The 15,000-nt window shown below is 38.6% G+C and overlaps 2 protein-coding genes across 2 annotated transcripts in view; one reads left to right on the top strand and one right to left on the bottom strand.

The window, feature by feature from the left end:
• Positions 1–7,275, bottom strand: part of ergic1 (endoplasmic reticulum-golgi intermediate compartment 1) — a 33,575-nt gene extending 26,300 nt beyond the window's left edge. Inside the window, exon 1 of the mRNA XM_056268956.1 lies at positions 7,099–7,275. Coding sequence (XP_056124931.1) covers positions 7,099–7,118 — 20 coding nt within the window. The 5' untranslated portion in view covers positions 7,119–7,275. The remainder of the gene's footprint in view (positions 1–7,098) is intronic.
• Positions 7,276–11,177: 3,902 nt separating this feature from the next.
• On the top strand, positions 11,178–14,904 carry dusp1 (dual specificity phosphatase 1). The gene is made up of 4 exons (XM_056268955.1): positions 11,178–11,658; positions 12,328–12,467; positions 12,575–12,794; positions 14,554–14,904. Exons 1-4 carry the CDS (start codon positions 11,256–11,258, stop codon positions 14,895–14,897), a joined length of 1,107 nt encoding a protein of 368 aa, XP_056124930.1. The 5' UTR covers positions 11,178–11,255; the 3' UTR covers positions 14,898–14,904.
• The last annotated feature ends 96 nt before the right edge of the window (positions 14,905–15,000 follow it).

Genomic DNA, 15,000 nt, shown 5'->3' with positions numbered 1-15,000 from the left:
TATGATATTTGTAATCCTATTAAATAAGGAACACAGTCACTGCACAGCAAACTGTCAAAGTCATGATTTTATAAACAGAAAAGAATCAACCCTCGGTTAGTTTGAGACGACACCAAGAACGAAGCACACGGTCGATGCGTAACACAATAACCCCCTTCAGGAATGTGTTCAATCCCTGACTTTTTAAGGAGCTCACAAACAAAGCCAAACTCTCCAGCTCAAAGTGTCTTGTGCCCTTTTTGGGCTCTGAAACCTTCACGGCTACATCAGCGTCGGCTCCAACCCTCCAAAACACTTACATCTGTGAACATTTCTGTGAGCATTTCTCGCAGTGAAACGACCCAAGCTGACGCAATACGGGGAGGGGGAGACTTCCTCTACACACACACACACACACACACACACACACACACACAGACGGTTCACAGTGTTCTGAGAGAAGAGTTCACAGGATGTAGAAGGCAACTAACCCTATTGTGTGAAACCCAGAAGGACATGCTGTTCTTAAACTGCACTGACGTCTTCATTTAAAGTGCTGTGAAAGACCTGTATTGGTACAGGAGGCTGAGGAATAAACACAGGCCCCAAAGTTAAGACTTTCTCCACCAAATACCACAGAAGTGACAAGCTATATCGCTACATATCCATCATTCAGATCAGCCTAACAACAACATCTCTCACCATCTAGGGAAATGCATCATTATCACTCTCAGATGCTTTAGTTTATACTCCTTATACCAGTACAAATGATTATCATGATTATCAATTCTTAACCATTTTATGGCTGATTCATATGAATTTGTACTCATTTGTAAGTTTTCGAACAATCTGCTCATGCCTTAAAGGCGCAGTGTGTATATTTAGGAGGATCTGTTGACAGAAATGCAATATCATATAGCCTACATAACTATGTTTTCAGTGTTGTATAAAGACCTTACATAATGTTTGTATTACCTCAGAATGAGGCGTTTCTCTCTACACACACCGCGGGCCCGCTTACATCAACATGTTTCTACGGTGGCCCTGAGCGGACACATGCGTTTCGTCACTATGTTGTTCTTCATGATAAGAAGCTGCTGAATTCAGCGAATAAAACACTGACACAATGATGAACAAGTAACAATAATATTCGCAATAACATATAGTTTTACTGAATAATAAAGTAAACCTAAAGGATTAGTTCACCTCAAAATGAAAATGTCCTGATAATTTACTCACATCCAAGATGTTCATATCTTTCTTTCTTGAGTGGAAAAGAAATTAAGTTTTTTGAGGAAAACATTTCAGGATTTTTCTCCACACAATGGACTTTAACGGTAACAAAATAGTTGAAGTCCAAATCAATGCAGTTTCAAAGGGTTTTGAAGAGCTTCACACGGCTCTGCACGATCCCAGCTGAGGAACAGGGTCTTATCTAGCCAAACCATCGGCCATTTTCTAAAAAAAAAAAAACATGTATATACTTTTTAACCACGATTTTTCATCTTGTGCTGGTCTGCGACGCGCCAGGCATTACGTCATCACGGTGGAAAGGTCACGCTGGACGTAGACGGAAGTACAGCCCCATTGTTTTAAATACCAGGATACGCACACGAAAGGACCATTTTAAACAACAAACTGACACAAAGACATAAACATGTCATTCAACATACAATAAAATTTTAACGATCCTCCTTCTCCACGCTTGGAAACAATGGGGCGATACTTCCGCCTACGTCCAGCGTGACCTTGCAATGTACACTCGAATTCAGAGAGGATTGTGGGTAAAAGTAGTGAACGAATGTAGGGATTAGGGAATGATGTCGTCGTTCACTCAGAATTCGGACACCACTACAAAATGGCCGAGTATATATATACATATATATACACTCACCGGCCACTTTATTAGGTACACCTGTCCAACTGCTCGTTAACACTTAATTTCTAAGCAGCCAATCACATGGCGGCAACTCAGTGCATTTAGGCATGTAGACATGGTCAAGACAATCTCCTGCAGTTCAAACCGAGCATCAGTATGGGGAAGAAAGTTGATTTGAGTGACTTTGAACGTGGCATGATTGTTGGTGCCAGAAGGGCTGGTCTGAGTATTTCAGAAACTGCTAATCTACTGGGATTTTCACGCACAACCATCTCTAGGGTTTACAGAGAATGGTCCGAAAAAGAAAAAACATCCAGTGAGCGGCAGTTCTGTGGGCGGAAATGCCTTGTTGATGCCAGAGGTCAGAGGAGAATGGCCAGACTGGTTCGAGCTGATAGAAGGGCAACAGTGACTGAAATAACCACTCGTTACAACCGAGGTATGCAGCAAAGCATTTGTGAAGCCACAACACGCACAACCTTGAGGCGGATGGGCTACAACAGCAGAAGACTCCACCGGGTACCACTCATCTCCACTACAAATAGGAAAAAGAGGCTACAATTTGCAAGAGCTCACCAAAATTGAACAGTTGAAGACTGGAAAAATGTTGCCTGGTCTGATGAGTCTCGATTTCTGTTGAGACATTCAGATGTTAGAGTCAGAATTTGGCGTAAACAGAATGAGAACATGGAACCATCATGCCTTGTTACCACTGTGCAGGCTGGTGGTGGTGGTGTAATGGTGTGGGGGATGTTTTCCTGGCACACTTTAGGCCCCTTAGTGCCAATTGGGCATCGTTTAAATGCCACGGCCTACCTGAGCATTGTTTCTGACCATGTCCATCCCTTTATGGCCACCATGTACCCATCCTCTGATGGCTACTTCCACCATGTCACAAAGCTCTAATCATTTCAAATTGGTTTCTTGAACATGACAATGAGTTCACTGTACTAAAATGGCCTCCACAGTCACCAGATCTCAACCCAATAGAGCATCTTTGGGATGTGGTGGAACGGGAGATTCGCATCATGGATGTGCAGCCGACAAATCTGCGGCAACTGTGTGATGCCATCATGTCAATATGGACCAAACTCCCTGAGGAATACTTCCAGCACCTTGTTGAATCTATGCCACGAAGAATTGAGGCAGTTCTGAAGGCAAAAGGGGGTCCAACCCGTTACTAGCATGGGGTACCTAATAAAGTGGCCGGTGAGTGTATATATATGTGTGTGTGTGTGTGTGTGTGTGTGTGTGTGTGTGTGTGTGTGTGTGTGTGTGTGTGTGTGTTCTGTCAATCGATTAAAAAAATTAAGGGTGCTTTCACACCTGGATCGATTTGTTTTGTTCCGGAACAGATCCGAAACAGAATACTTTGTTCCGAATCAATTTAATACGTCACTCTGTTCACACCACACTGTTGTAAAGCGGTCCAAATCGCGCACCCTTCCAGGGCTTTCCTTACGCCATTACGTCACTACCTCATATTGAGGGAAATCGCCATGACAACAGTAGCCTAACACAAAATGAATCAAGGGTTGACTTGGTGCTACGAAGAGGTGAAATTCCTCATAGATATTTGGTCGGAAGAACACATCTCCCGGATGTTGGACACTACACACAAGAACACCGAAGTGTACAAGAAGACAGTTTAACGCGTTAAACTGTCTTCCAGCCACTTCTGCTGGCATTTGCACCTTCCCATTTTTCTGGTCTAGTTTTATGGTTATTCCCGGTTATTCCCCTAGAGTTATTCCTGCTGTACAAAATGTCCGCGTCATCTTCGCATCACGGCAATTTTGCTCCGGCCGGAAGCAAACACGATCACCGACGAAACTGGTTCCGCCCGTTTATCACACTAACGTATATTTTGCGACAGCAAATAAAAATGATTGATTATGAAGGCTATATTCAAATAAATTGATAGTATAAACTTCTTCAAAACTAATATATATATATATATATATATATATATATATATATATATATACATTTTAAAGCCTGTAGGATTAAAATGCAATGCTTTTTAATGCCCCGCGGAAACCTGTGTAAATCTCTTTACTTGCATCGCTGAAACTGTGCAAGTAAAACGAGTTTGCCGTCTTGGATTCCCTCTGGTTCTCACTACAGCTGCACACTGTTCAGACCGGTTCAGACGCGTGTTGCACAACAGGAGTGACATTTACACGTCCCCCCAGGCTCGGATATATCCGTAAGATATTTATTATTTCCTGCGTTACAACATCAACAAACACCCACAGCTGCAACACGTCAGACACAAGACTGTCCACAGCAACAAACATGTTATTATCATACAACCAAAATATGTGCCAGAATATTATTACTACTACAAAGTGAAGAGTGGAAAAGCTGCAGCATCCATGCGTTTATGAACGCATCCCAGGATGAAGAGAACGAACATGTTTTAAAGGGGCCGAAACATCGTATATTTATCGGGGGGTAACAATATATCGTGTCACAATATATCGCAATACAAAAATGCAATAATCTGTATTGTGGATAGTTCACCAAATATAAAAATTACTGTACGTGAAAAAATTCAGGTTTTCAGAGTTGTAGTGTCAGTACTGGATTAAACTGATATAATGTTGAATATAATGTATATGTGTGTGTGAATGTGAATGTGTGTGTGTGCTGATAATGCCGGATGTCTGATGTTACCAGTAAAAGTGGCCGACATTATTATAAATATATCTAGTCAGTGACAGAGATCAAGCATATTCATCTACAATAATTCAGTGTTTTCATCTTCAGAATCATGAATATTGTTATTCTGGAGTCTCTATTGTCCTGTGCTTTGGGTTTCAGCACCGAGACCAAGAATATTCATTCACACACAATGTAATATCACATTTAGCATTTTAATCAACTACATTTTTTACCATACCTTTGGAGTATGGCAATAATATCGTATCGTGAGTTCAGAATCGTGACATGAGGGAATCGGTACACCCCTATTATTTTAGACAGAATTATTGCACTTCATCTGTTTTATGATTCATTGATGCTCAAATCCGCTGTGGATTATGCCTTTGGATTTCATGGGTTGGCTTGGACAGTTGTCGTGTTGTGAGGTCAGCTGACAGGAAGGGGCTGTGGTATAATTGTGTGTTACACCGCAGGAGGTTTATGAGTGTATTCTCCATTCTCTGCGTGTTTAAAGAGGAACCCGTGTATGCTGACGGGTTTATCAGCTCGTCACTTTCGTTGGGCCACAGATGAGCTAAAAGCAAGCAAGATTGTAAACAAGGTTGTGTCGTCGCCTTAACAACCGATATTTAAATATTATGATGCAATATTTAGTCCTACATCTGCACATGCTCTGTGTGATTGTTTTCATAGCCAAAGACAGCAACGCTGGATGTTCAAATATACAAATAACAACTGTATGTTGTTAAAAAAAATATGTTGAAACTTTACTCGCCTTAAAGTCCAGATAGATGAAATACAATCCATTACTCCTGAATCTGTGTTCTGTCATATAAGAGTCTCAAGACAAACTGGGTCATTAGGGTGATCGACTATTTTTGTATTTACTTCATTTGAGGAACATATGAATAATACATTACACACATTATAACACATTAAAAATGCAAAATGAAAAGCATTTGGATTACATTACAGCTCCTGACAAAGAGACTGTGCTGAACGAGTTGGAGAATATAGCAGATTTCATTCATATTTTTTCTCATATCTTGACTTTAAGAAATATGTGACACATAAAAATTACAGATAAATGTAACTTGGACTACTGTCAAATCACTTAAACGCAATTAATCACATCTAAAATAAAAGTTTGTAAATACAGTATATATTTGGTGTTATATATATATATATATACTGATGTTCACCAAGGCTGCATTTATTTGATTAATATACAAAAAATCAGTAATATTGTAAAATATTATTCCAGTGTAAATCAGCTGTTTTCTATGTGAATATACAGTAAAGTGTAATTTATTCCTGTGATCAAAGCTGTATTTTCAGCGTCATTACTCCAGTCTTCAGTGTCACATGATCCTTCAGAAATCACTCTAATATGAGGATCTGATGCTCAAGAAACATTTATGATTATTATCAGTGTTGAAAACAGTTGTGTACAATTTTTTTCCCCAGGATTCTTTGATGAATAGAAAGTTTAAAGAACAGTATTTATCTGAAAAAGAAAGCTTTTGTAACAAACACTACCGTTTAACAAGTTTGGGGTCAGTAATATTTTTTTGGGAGGGAAATAAATAAAATAAATCAATACTTTTATTCATCAAGGACGCATTATATTAGTCCAAAGTTACAGAAAAGACATTTATACTTTAAAAAAAGATTCAATTTCAAATAAATGAAATTGAACTTTCTATTAATCAAAGAATCCTGAAAAAAAATTGTCCACAACGGTTTTCAACACTAATAATAATAATCATTCATAAATGTTTCTTGATCATCAGATCATCACATTAGAGTGATTTCTGAAGGATCATGTGACACTGAAGGCTGAACATTCAGCTTTGATCACAGGAATAAATTACACTTTACTATATATTCACATAGAAAACAGCTGATTTACATTATAATAATATTTCACTGTTTTTACTGTATTTTTTGATCAAATAAATGCAGACTTGGTTAGCCAAAGAAGAAAAAATGTGGAATGGTGGTTTGGATATAGCAGCAGAATTACATTTAATAATTTAGCAGAATGATGTATGAATGTCATTTTCAGATGTTGTTGGTCCTGTTTTATATTTGCATAATTACACAGTCAGTGTGTGACCAGTATGAACAGGAATTACTGAGCTTACAATAACAAAGCAACAGTTCAAACAAGTACCATTAACGGTTTATAAAGGTGATGTCTAATGGAAAAATGACACGAACATAGCTTAGAAATAAACTTTGATGTGTTTGTGAAGACTTAAGATTTAGGAGAGTACAGTAGTTACAGTACAGAGGACAGTTTTTCACAGATAGTTATCAAGAGCAGTATGAAGAACATTTATACAGAAATAAGAAAGTGTTTTCACATGGACCTACTGGCTGTGTCTTAAAACCCTAGTGTGCTGCCTATCTAGACATCATTCCAGTATATTACAGGCTCGTTTGGTTTAAAAACACACTGTCTAAGTAGGCAGCTCGCTAGGTTTTGAAACACCGCCTTTGTGTCTAGTGTGGACGTGTTTGATTCATGCATTAGAGGAAAAGACGAGTCGCTTCAAACCTCTACTCACCTCCGCACATCGAAAGTCATTGTGACTGCGCGAATAAAATCAAGTGTGTTATATTATAATTCTGTATTATACACCTTTAACGTGTTTAAAAATAAACGACACAAGTAGTAAAGTGGCTAACTCCAGACTCTTCCTTCAATCCTGCCGGCTGTTCAAACCGGATGTGACATCCGCTTAGGACGCTTTGCACAATCCTATTGGTCGACAGGGAGCGAGCGGCGTGATTCTGTTTCCGGCTTAGGAATAAGTTGTGGTGTGCAAACTTAACGCGTTGCCCATGGAGACAGAGTTCAAACTGCTTTAGCTTCCGCTTATGTGGTCCAACAGTCAAAAACTGTTTCTAGAACAACAACAAAACCGTAAATCTGACGCTGATGTGCTCTTTCTCTTTCAGAGAATAATGGAAACCTTCTGGAATGTTCTGGAAATCTGCTTAACTTGACCTAGAATCTCATAATAATAACCAGGTTTAGAAAATAAGTCCGTTTTATATTACCAAAACAAGTGGTTTAACAATTGTGGTCAAGAACCGGCAGGATTATAAAAGGCAATAATTTTTCACAACAGAAGTTGTGACATATATGACAGATATTCCAGACACACATCAGTGGCTTAAATAGAAGAAATCGCTTATTTCAGAAGCACTGACTAATGTAGGGTTAGGGTTATCCCAACATTACACATATGAAAGGAGAAATATTGGAAATTAATAAGTGTGCCATTCATATATCTTGTGTTTTATACCTGAATTTTGAGGGTTCACATACAATGAATTTCTAATTGACCAATAACTTTTTGTTTGTCATTACTAGATACGTATTTTATAGATATATTACACTCACTTCAAGCCAATGGCTACCTTACAACCAATCAGAATCGAGTATTCATATGAGGGCCTAAAATGAACACTTGCCAAGCACCAAATGCGAGTAAAAATCGCAGTTGGCGAGTGAATGAAACAGTGTCCCTCACCAGTCAGCCAGTAATATTTTTATGAATCCTAACAATGCATGAACGTGAACAAACTTGAACGACACTCAGGCCATCACAAAAGTTTAAGTCTTGCCAATTTAAATATTCAAGCATCCGAAGCGCTCACACAAAAAGCTGCGTCTCAGACCGCTCACGAACACTAAACTGAGCTCGTTCACGTCTTCTTGTGCTTCAGTGACAAATTCACACACAATCATGTAAAAAAATAGCGAGCACATAGTAAACATAGTCGGTTATGTGTTAAGGTAACATAAACAGTTCAGAAAGTAAACGCGTGTGTCAGTATATTAGATCAGTGCATTCACTCTTAAAGTGACAGTAGCCTAATATTCCTGATGAGGTCTGTGTTTATAATGTTAATCACACGACAAAGACAAAGAGACAATCACTCACTGCTCTAGACTGAATAACTTTAATAGCTTTAATAAGAATGTTTAATGTATAAAGTGAAGAATATATAGTTATTTTACATTTGCTTACGTTATTCAATTTCTGTAAAAACCTGAAAAGTATTAGTTATTTAATTTGTATCTTTGTTATATTGTATTTATTTGTGCTGTTGCTTGTAATTTGATTATTTGTTCTTATTTAATTACCGACTGTTTACTTCTGTACGTCTACTTATTTACTTCTTGTCTTTAATAATGTTTTACATTTATATTTAGTTTTAGGTATTGGAATTGGAAGAGAGGATTGCGAATTTTCATTGGTATCTGTTTTTGCAAAAACAGTTTCATGGCCAGTAAAAATGATTTATGCCTGTGGCAGAAAGCTAGTTTTAGGTCCTGTGCACATACATTCCCACGATCTTATATTTGCATATAGTGGTTTTGAATGATGAGATGCTTGAATCATGTAGTGTTTCACTATGTCATATCTGGGCACATTCTAGAAATGAGAAATTTGTAAAAATGTCTGCCAGACATACAGAATCTGCAAAAATTACCGATTTATGGTTAAAGCAAACTAAAATAATGCAAGTATTTTCCCATGGTGCCCGGAGGCAGCTCTGTCCGTAAATGTGATGACATTGTATACATTTGCTACACCAAGGAAATGCCTAATTCATCACACTCTTTCACTTCCCTTTCTAACAAACAGAACATGCAAATGTGACTACTCACTGAAGTGTGTGTTTTATATGATTTGTTGCACGTTTTTGAGATGTGTGCGTCATGTTTATTTTTTGATTAATTCAGCATCATTCTTTCTTGTTTATTTGTCTTTTTGTGGGCAGATCGTAAATACAAATTCAGATGGTTTTGGAATTGTATAATTTTCAGCCTAAGATATAATTGTTTTTTTTTTAACAAATAATTGATTGTGTTATTATTAAGTGCCATTCTCACACATGCAGTACACAGTGTTCTTCTTGTGGCTTGCATTTCTCTGCTGACTCATCCGTGTTTTAACAGTAAAACGGTTTCTTACTGCTTTTTTCTGTATGACAGACCCAGAAATGATTTGGAGAGGAAACCTCCAAGAGTCCTGACTCAAGTTTCAGAAATGCAATCCTGACGTCATGACCCACATATGTAGTTTTCTTGTGAGCCTGTCACATCAAAATATTATCAAATGAAATTTCTAGAAGGATCACAAAACTTCTTTGGACATTTTTCCCAGCTGGAAGTAATATAAATAAATGTAAGACCAAACAAAAAAAAAATTGTAAACTATAATGTTTGATTTCATATTAAGTAACATAGCTGTGACAAATGAATTATTTTTATAAATAAAACCTGTATTTTAAAGGACTGACAAGTATTTGATTTGCATTGGGGAAAAAAGTCTTAATTGCTTCCAGTCAACAAACACTGCACTACTTATGAAAAATATATATAAATATAAAACATTTTCTCTCTCTATTCCACTGTTGTGAGGAAAACCAGAAATACAAAACATCAAATTACAGAGAAAAAAAATAAAAGTTTTCAATAGGCTACATCTTTGACTTTTAGGTCAAAATATGTGTATTGTCTTAATAATATAGATCTCTCACACCACGGCCACATCCATACACCTGAGCCTGGTTTGTTTTTCAATGGAAATTTACCAGACCTCAAGTTTCTATACAGTGATTAACTTTTATGGTTTGCCTTTGCTCTCGCGGCATTGCACACCATGTACTCCTGTACAATAAAAACAAAGTATAAACTTTTATGAGTACAATGACAGGTTCACTAATTATCTTGTTATTCGTCTGAACTGAAGAGGAAAGTTTTTGATAATATTTTAAATCACAACAATAATATCATGGAAAAATTCTAAACATTTCTTCCTTTTTGACAAGTGTCAGTGTAATTTCATACATGGTGAGATGATCATATTAGTTACTAGCCTGCATAGTATATAACGAGATAAAAATGAGTTATACTTAGTCATGCTTTTCACCAGAGAAACACAATATGATCTCAAACATTTTTTATTATTGATATATAGTGTGAATACCAGCATAGCTTATATTCGACATGTGTGCATAATCCTTTCTTATTAAAAATCAGCATTAAATGTATCCTGTTTTTTTTTTTTGTGTGTGTGTGGGAAAAATCCTTTCTTTTGTAACCTGTAGTAAATATTTAAAATGACATAGCGTGAAAAAGGCAAAGCCATTTGGAACACGATTTAAAACAAAATCATTGACAAATAGTTAAAAACTGGAACTGACACGACACGAGAGGGAACTACTAAATCTGCCAAGACAGCAACATTGGCCAATGCTGATAATGACAAACATCGAGCTGGCTGATAAATAGGTCGAAGATCAACTATTTTAACACTCAAAACCCCCATCCCAACAACAACATTAATAATCATCATCATAATCACTAACACTCAAACTCGGAAACGGGAGTAGATTAGCAGTGTCTTTCGGTTTGTTAGAGGTCGACCGGCTCTGACAGGATTAGATAAACCATAGAGATAAACGCTCACTAACGTACGTGCGAAATATGGCTCTGGGCGGGCCGTGAGCCAAGAGGGGCGGAGCCTCGACGTCACGTACTCGCCGGGAGCGAGCTCAATATATAACCGTCGCTCAGCGCCTTTCAAATCAGATTCAGAACAAGGAGAAACAACTGCGAGTTGTCCGGTGAGAACTAACTTACGGACTATTTTTGGATCAAAATCTCGATCAAAGGACTTTAAAGAGCGAAGTTTATCGCTGTATGTATTCAGAGCTATCGTTGTTCTCTACTATGGTCATCATGGAAGTGTCCACCATCGACTCGGCCTCGCTTCGGGACCTGCTGGAGGGCGATGATGACCCGGACTGTCTGGTTCTGGACTGCCGCTCGTTCTTCTCCTTCAGCTCGTCTCATATCTCGGGCTCCAGTAATGTGCGCTTCAGCACTATAGTGCGCAGGAGAGCCCGAGGAGGTCTGGGGCTCGAGCACATCGTACCCAACGAGGACACCAGGAGCCGGCTTCTGTCCGGGGAATACCAGAGCGTCGTGTTCCTGGATGACCGCAGTCTGGAGATGGGAGAAGTGAAGAAAGACGGGACTTTAATGCTCGCTGTGAACGCGCTCTGTCGCAATCCATGTGGAGCAAGTGTATTCCTTCTTAAAGGTACGAGATATTCTTCTTTGCCTACTAAGTTACTATATTATAGGCTAACTTACACTAAGGAGTGTTCCGGTGCCACATGAGAACCTTTCATTATACAGCTCTTAAAGGGACAGTTCACCCTAAAATGAAAGATCTGTCACTTAAGTTAACGTACTCACCCTCAAGTTGTTCCAAACCTGTAAACGTTTACTCATTCTGCTGAACACAAAAGAAGATATTCTGAAGAATGTTTGTAACCAAACTGTTTTGAGGCACTATTGACTTCCATTGTATGGAGTGACAAAATACAATGGAAGTCAATGGCCCATCAACTGCACGATTAACGTCCCCATATTTCTTTGTGTTCAGCAGAAGAAAGAAAGTCAAACCGGTTTGGAACAACATGATGGTGATTAAATGATGACAGAACTTCATTTTTGCGTGAACTATCTATTGTTTTTATATTGGGAAGAACATTTTAATAATCTAAAGTGTGCATTTGAAAAGTTTCCATCGAAGTTTCTCAATGGAATCATAGATTTCAACAAACCAGATTGTTTAACCAATTAACACACAAGCTGAGCTTGTCTTCATGTTTATTTATTTAAGTTGTGACCAAATGTTTTCTTCAGCTGTTGTCACTTGTAAATCCCACTTTTACTCAAACAAGCTCTGTTTTACCATCGATAGGTGGATTCGACACGTTTTCCTCTGAGTTTCCTGAAATGTGTACGAAGCCAGTTCCCCCCCAAGGCTTGAGTTTACCCCTGAGCTCCAGCTGCCGTCCCAACACCGCAGACTCCTCCTGCACAACCCCTCTATACGACCAGGTAATCACTACTGACTCTTTTGTTAAATGAGCACATGTGTGGTAAATAACTACACCTCGTCATGATCAAACCAGTCCGCTGACTTTCTTGTTTGTTTATTTTTTCAGGGCGGCCCTGTGGAAATTTTGCCATTCCTATATTTAGGCAGTGCTTATCACGCCTCCAGAAAAGACATGCTGGACATGTTGGGAATCACAGCCCTCATCAACGTCTCTTCAAACTGCCCCAACCACTTTGAAGACCACTATCAGTACAAGAGTATCCCTGTTGAGGACAACCATAAAGCCAACATCAGCTCCTGGTTCAATGAGGCCATCGAATTTATCGGTGAGTGTCGTTTTTCGTCATGAAATGGGGAACAGATGTCCCCATATGACGAGCTCTGGCAGGCAGGCAGACCCAACCCCCATTCCCAATTGAGTTTTTCAAAACTTCCCTCCAAATCGACCAGCTGTACGTCCCGGGCCTGACAGGCTTACGTCACCCTGTTTAAAGAGGAGCCCCCTTTTCAAATAACACCAGGCCGTGACCTGATCCTTTCATGGGGCAACTGGCTCCGTCTAAATGCCTTGCATCCTTTGTTTAGCCGGAACAAAAGGTAGTGTGTCTGTTGCCCTCCTATCAGATAAGTGCGCTTCGCAGGGGTGCCGAAACCCCCCCATTGTGTGTATTCAGGCCTGTCTAAGGGGGGTGTTTCCCCTCTCACTCGAACCCCTGCCTGCTTTAGCTCTCCCGTTTCCTTAACGGGACGGCATCCGTCATTAGCCGTCCTGCAGAGGCTCATTTGCAATTGAATGAGTGGTTTGGGAATCAAAGCAGGGTTCGTACCATGTGCTTAAAGTGCTGGAGTTAGAGCTTTTTTAAATGTAAGTCCTGGAAAACACTTGAAAACAGGCATATTTATGAATAAGTACTTGAGAAGTGCTTGAAATATTGAAAAAAATATGTATATACATACGAAAAAACAGGCATATTTATAAAAAAGTACTTGAAAAGTGTTTGAATTATTGAAAGACAATATATACATATTTATGAATAAGTACTTAAAGTGCTTTAATTACTGAAAAAAGATGTATATATAAATATGTCTGTTTTCATATGTATACATGTATATATTGTCTTTTAATAATTCAAGCACTTCTCAAGTACTTATTCATAAATATGCACTTGAAAAGTGTTTGAATTATTGAAAGACAATATATAAATATTTATGAATAAGTACTTGAGAAGTGCTTGAATTATTAAAAGACAATATATACATATGAAAACAGACATATTTATAAATAAGTGCTTGAATTATTGAAAAAAATATATATACATACGAAAAAACAGGCATATTTATGAATAAGTACTTAAATATTGAAAAAAATATGTATATACATATGAAAAAACAGGCATATTTATAAAAAAGTACTTGAAAAGTGTTTGAATCATTGAAAGACAATATATACATATTTATGAATAAGTACTTAAAGTGCTTGAATTATTGAAAAAAATATGTATATATAAATGTCTGTTTTCATATGTTGTATATATTGTCTTTTAATAATTCAAGCACTTTTCAAGTACTTATTCATAAATATGTATATATTGTCTTTCAATAAATCAAACACTTTTCAAGTACTTTTTTATAAATATGCACTTGAAAAGTGTTTGAATTATTGAAAGACAATATATACATATGAAATGAGTGTTTAAGGGTACTTTAATTTGACTTTTTGAACCGTTAGTCCTGGGAAACCCTTGCAAACAGCCATATTTATGAAGAGCTACTTAAAAAGTGCTTGAATTATTTAAACGCATTTAATTTTATCGGAAAAAACGCGAAATTAAACCCAGCAGCCCGTCTGATGATCCCCCATCAGACCGTTTCTCGACACGAAGTACGCCAGCAATTATAATATAAAATATTATTTATTGAACAATAATAGCCATTATAAACTTTACATCTTTAGGTTATTGTTTGATAAGTGCGATCTCTGATTGGAGTTCTTGAAATCCTAAAAAAGTAGTGCTTGAAAAGTCCTTCCACAGTATCCTGATAGCTGCACGGCGTTTAACCGAGACTCTTGTTTGTTTCCCACAGATTCGGTGCGTAATAAAGGCGGGCGCGTGTTCGTCCACTGCCAGGCGGGCATCTCCCGCTCCGCCACCATCTGCCTGGCGTATCTGATGCGCACCAACCGCGTCCGGCTGGAGGAGGCCTTCGAGTTCGTCAAGCAGCGGCGCAGCATCATCTCGCCCAACTTCAGCTTCATGGGGCAGCTCCTGCAGTTCGAGTCGCAGGTGCTGGCGTCCTCCAGCTGCTCCGCGGCCGCGGGGAGCCCTGCCATCGGCAAGAGCAACACCGTGTTCAACTTCCCCGTGCACGCGGCGGCCAGTCCTCTCTCGTTCCTGCAGAGCCCCATCACGACCTCGCCCTCCTGCTGACACGCGCTCCAGACGAGGACTTCTACGATCCCTGAGGCGATCTCTCCAGTATTACGGCTCGGGAACGCTAACGCTAACGCTATTCCTCACCATCGCGCGTTGC

This window comes from Rhinichthys klamathensis, unplaced genomic scaffold, assembly GCF_029890125.1.
Source record: "Rhinichthys klamathensis goyatoka isolate OS25496 unplaced genomic scaffold, OSU_Roscu_1.1 h1tg000278l_1, whole genome shotgun sequence".
Lineage (NCBI taxonomy): Eukaryota > Metazoa > Chordata > Actinopteri > Cypriniformes > Leuciscidae > Rhinichthys > Rhinichthys klamathensis.
Note: the sequence above shows the minus strand (reverse complement) of the source record. Positions and strands in the feature narration are given on the sequence as shown.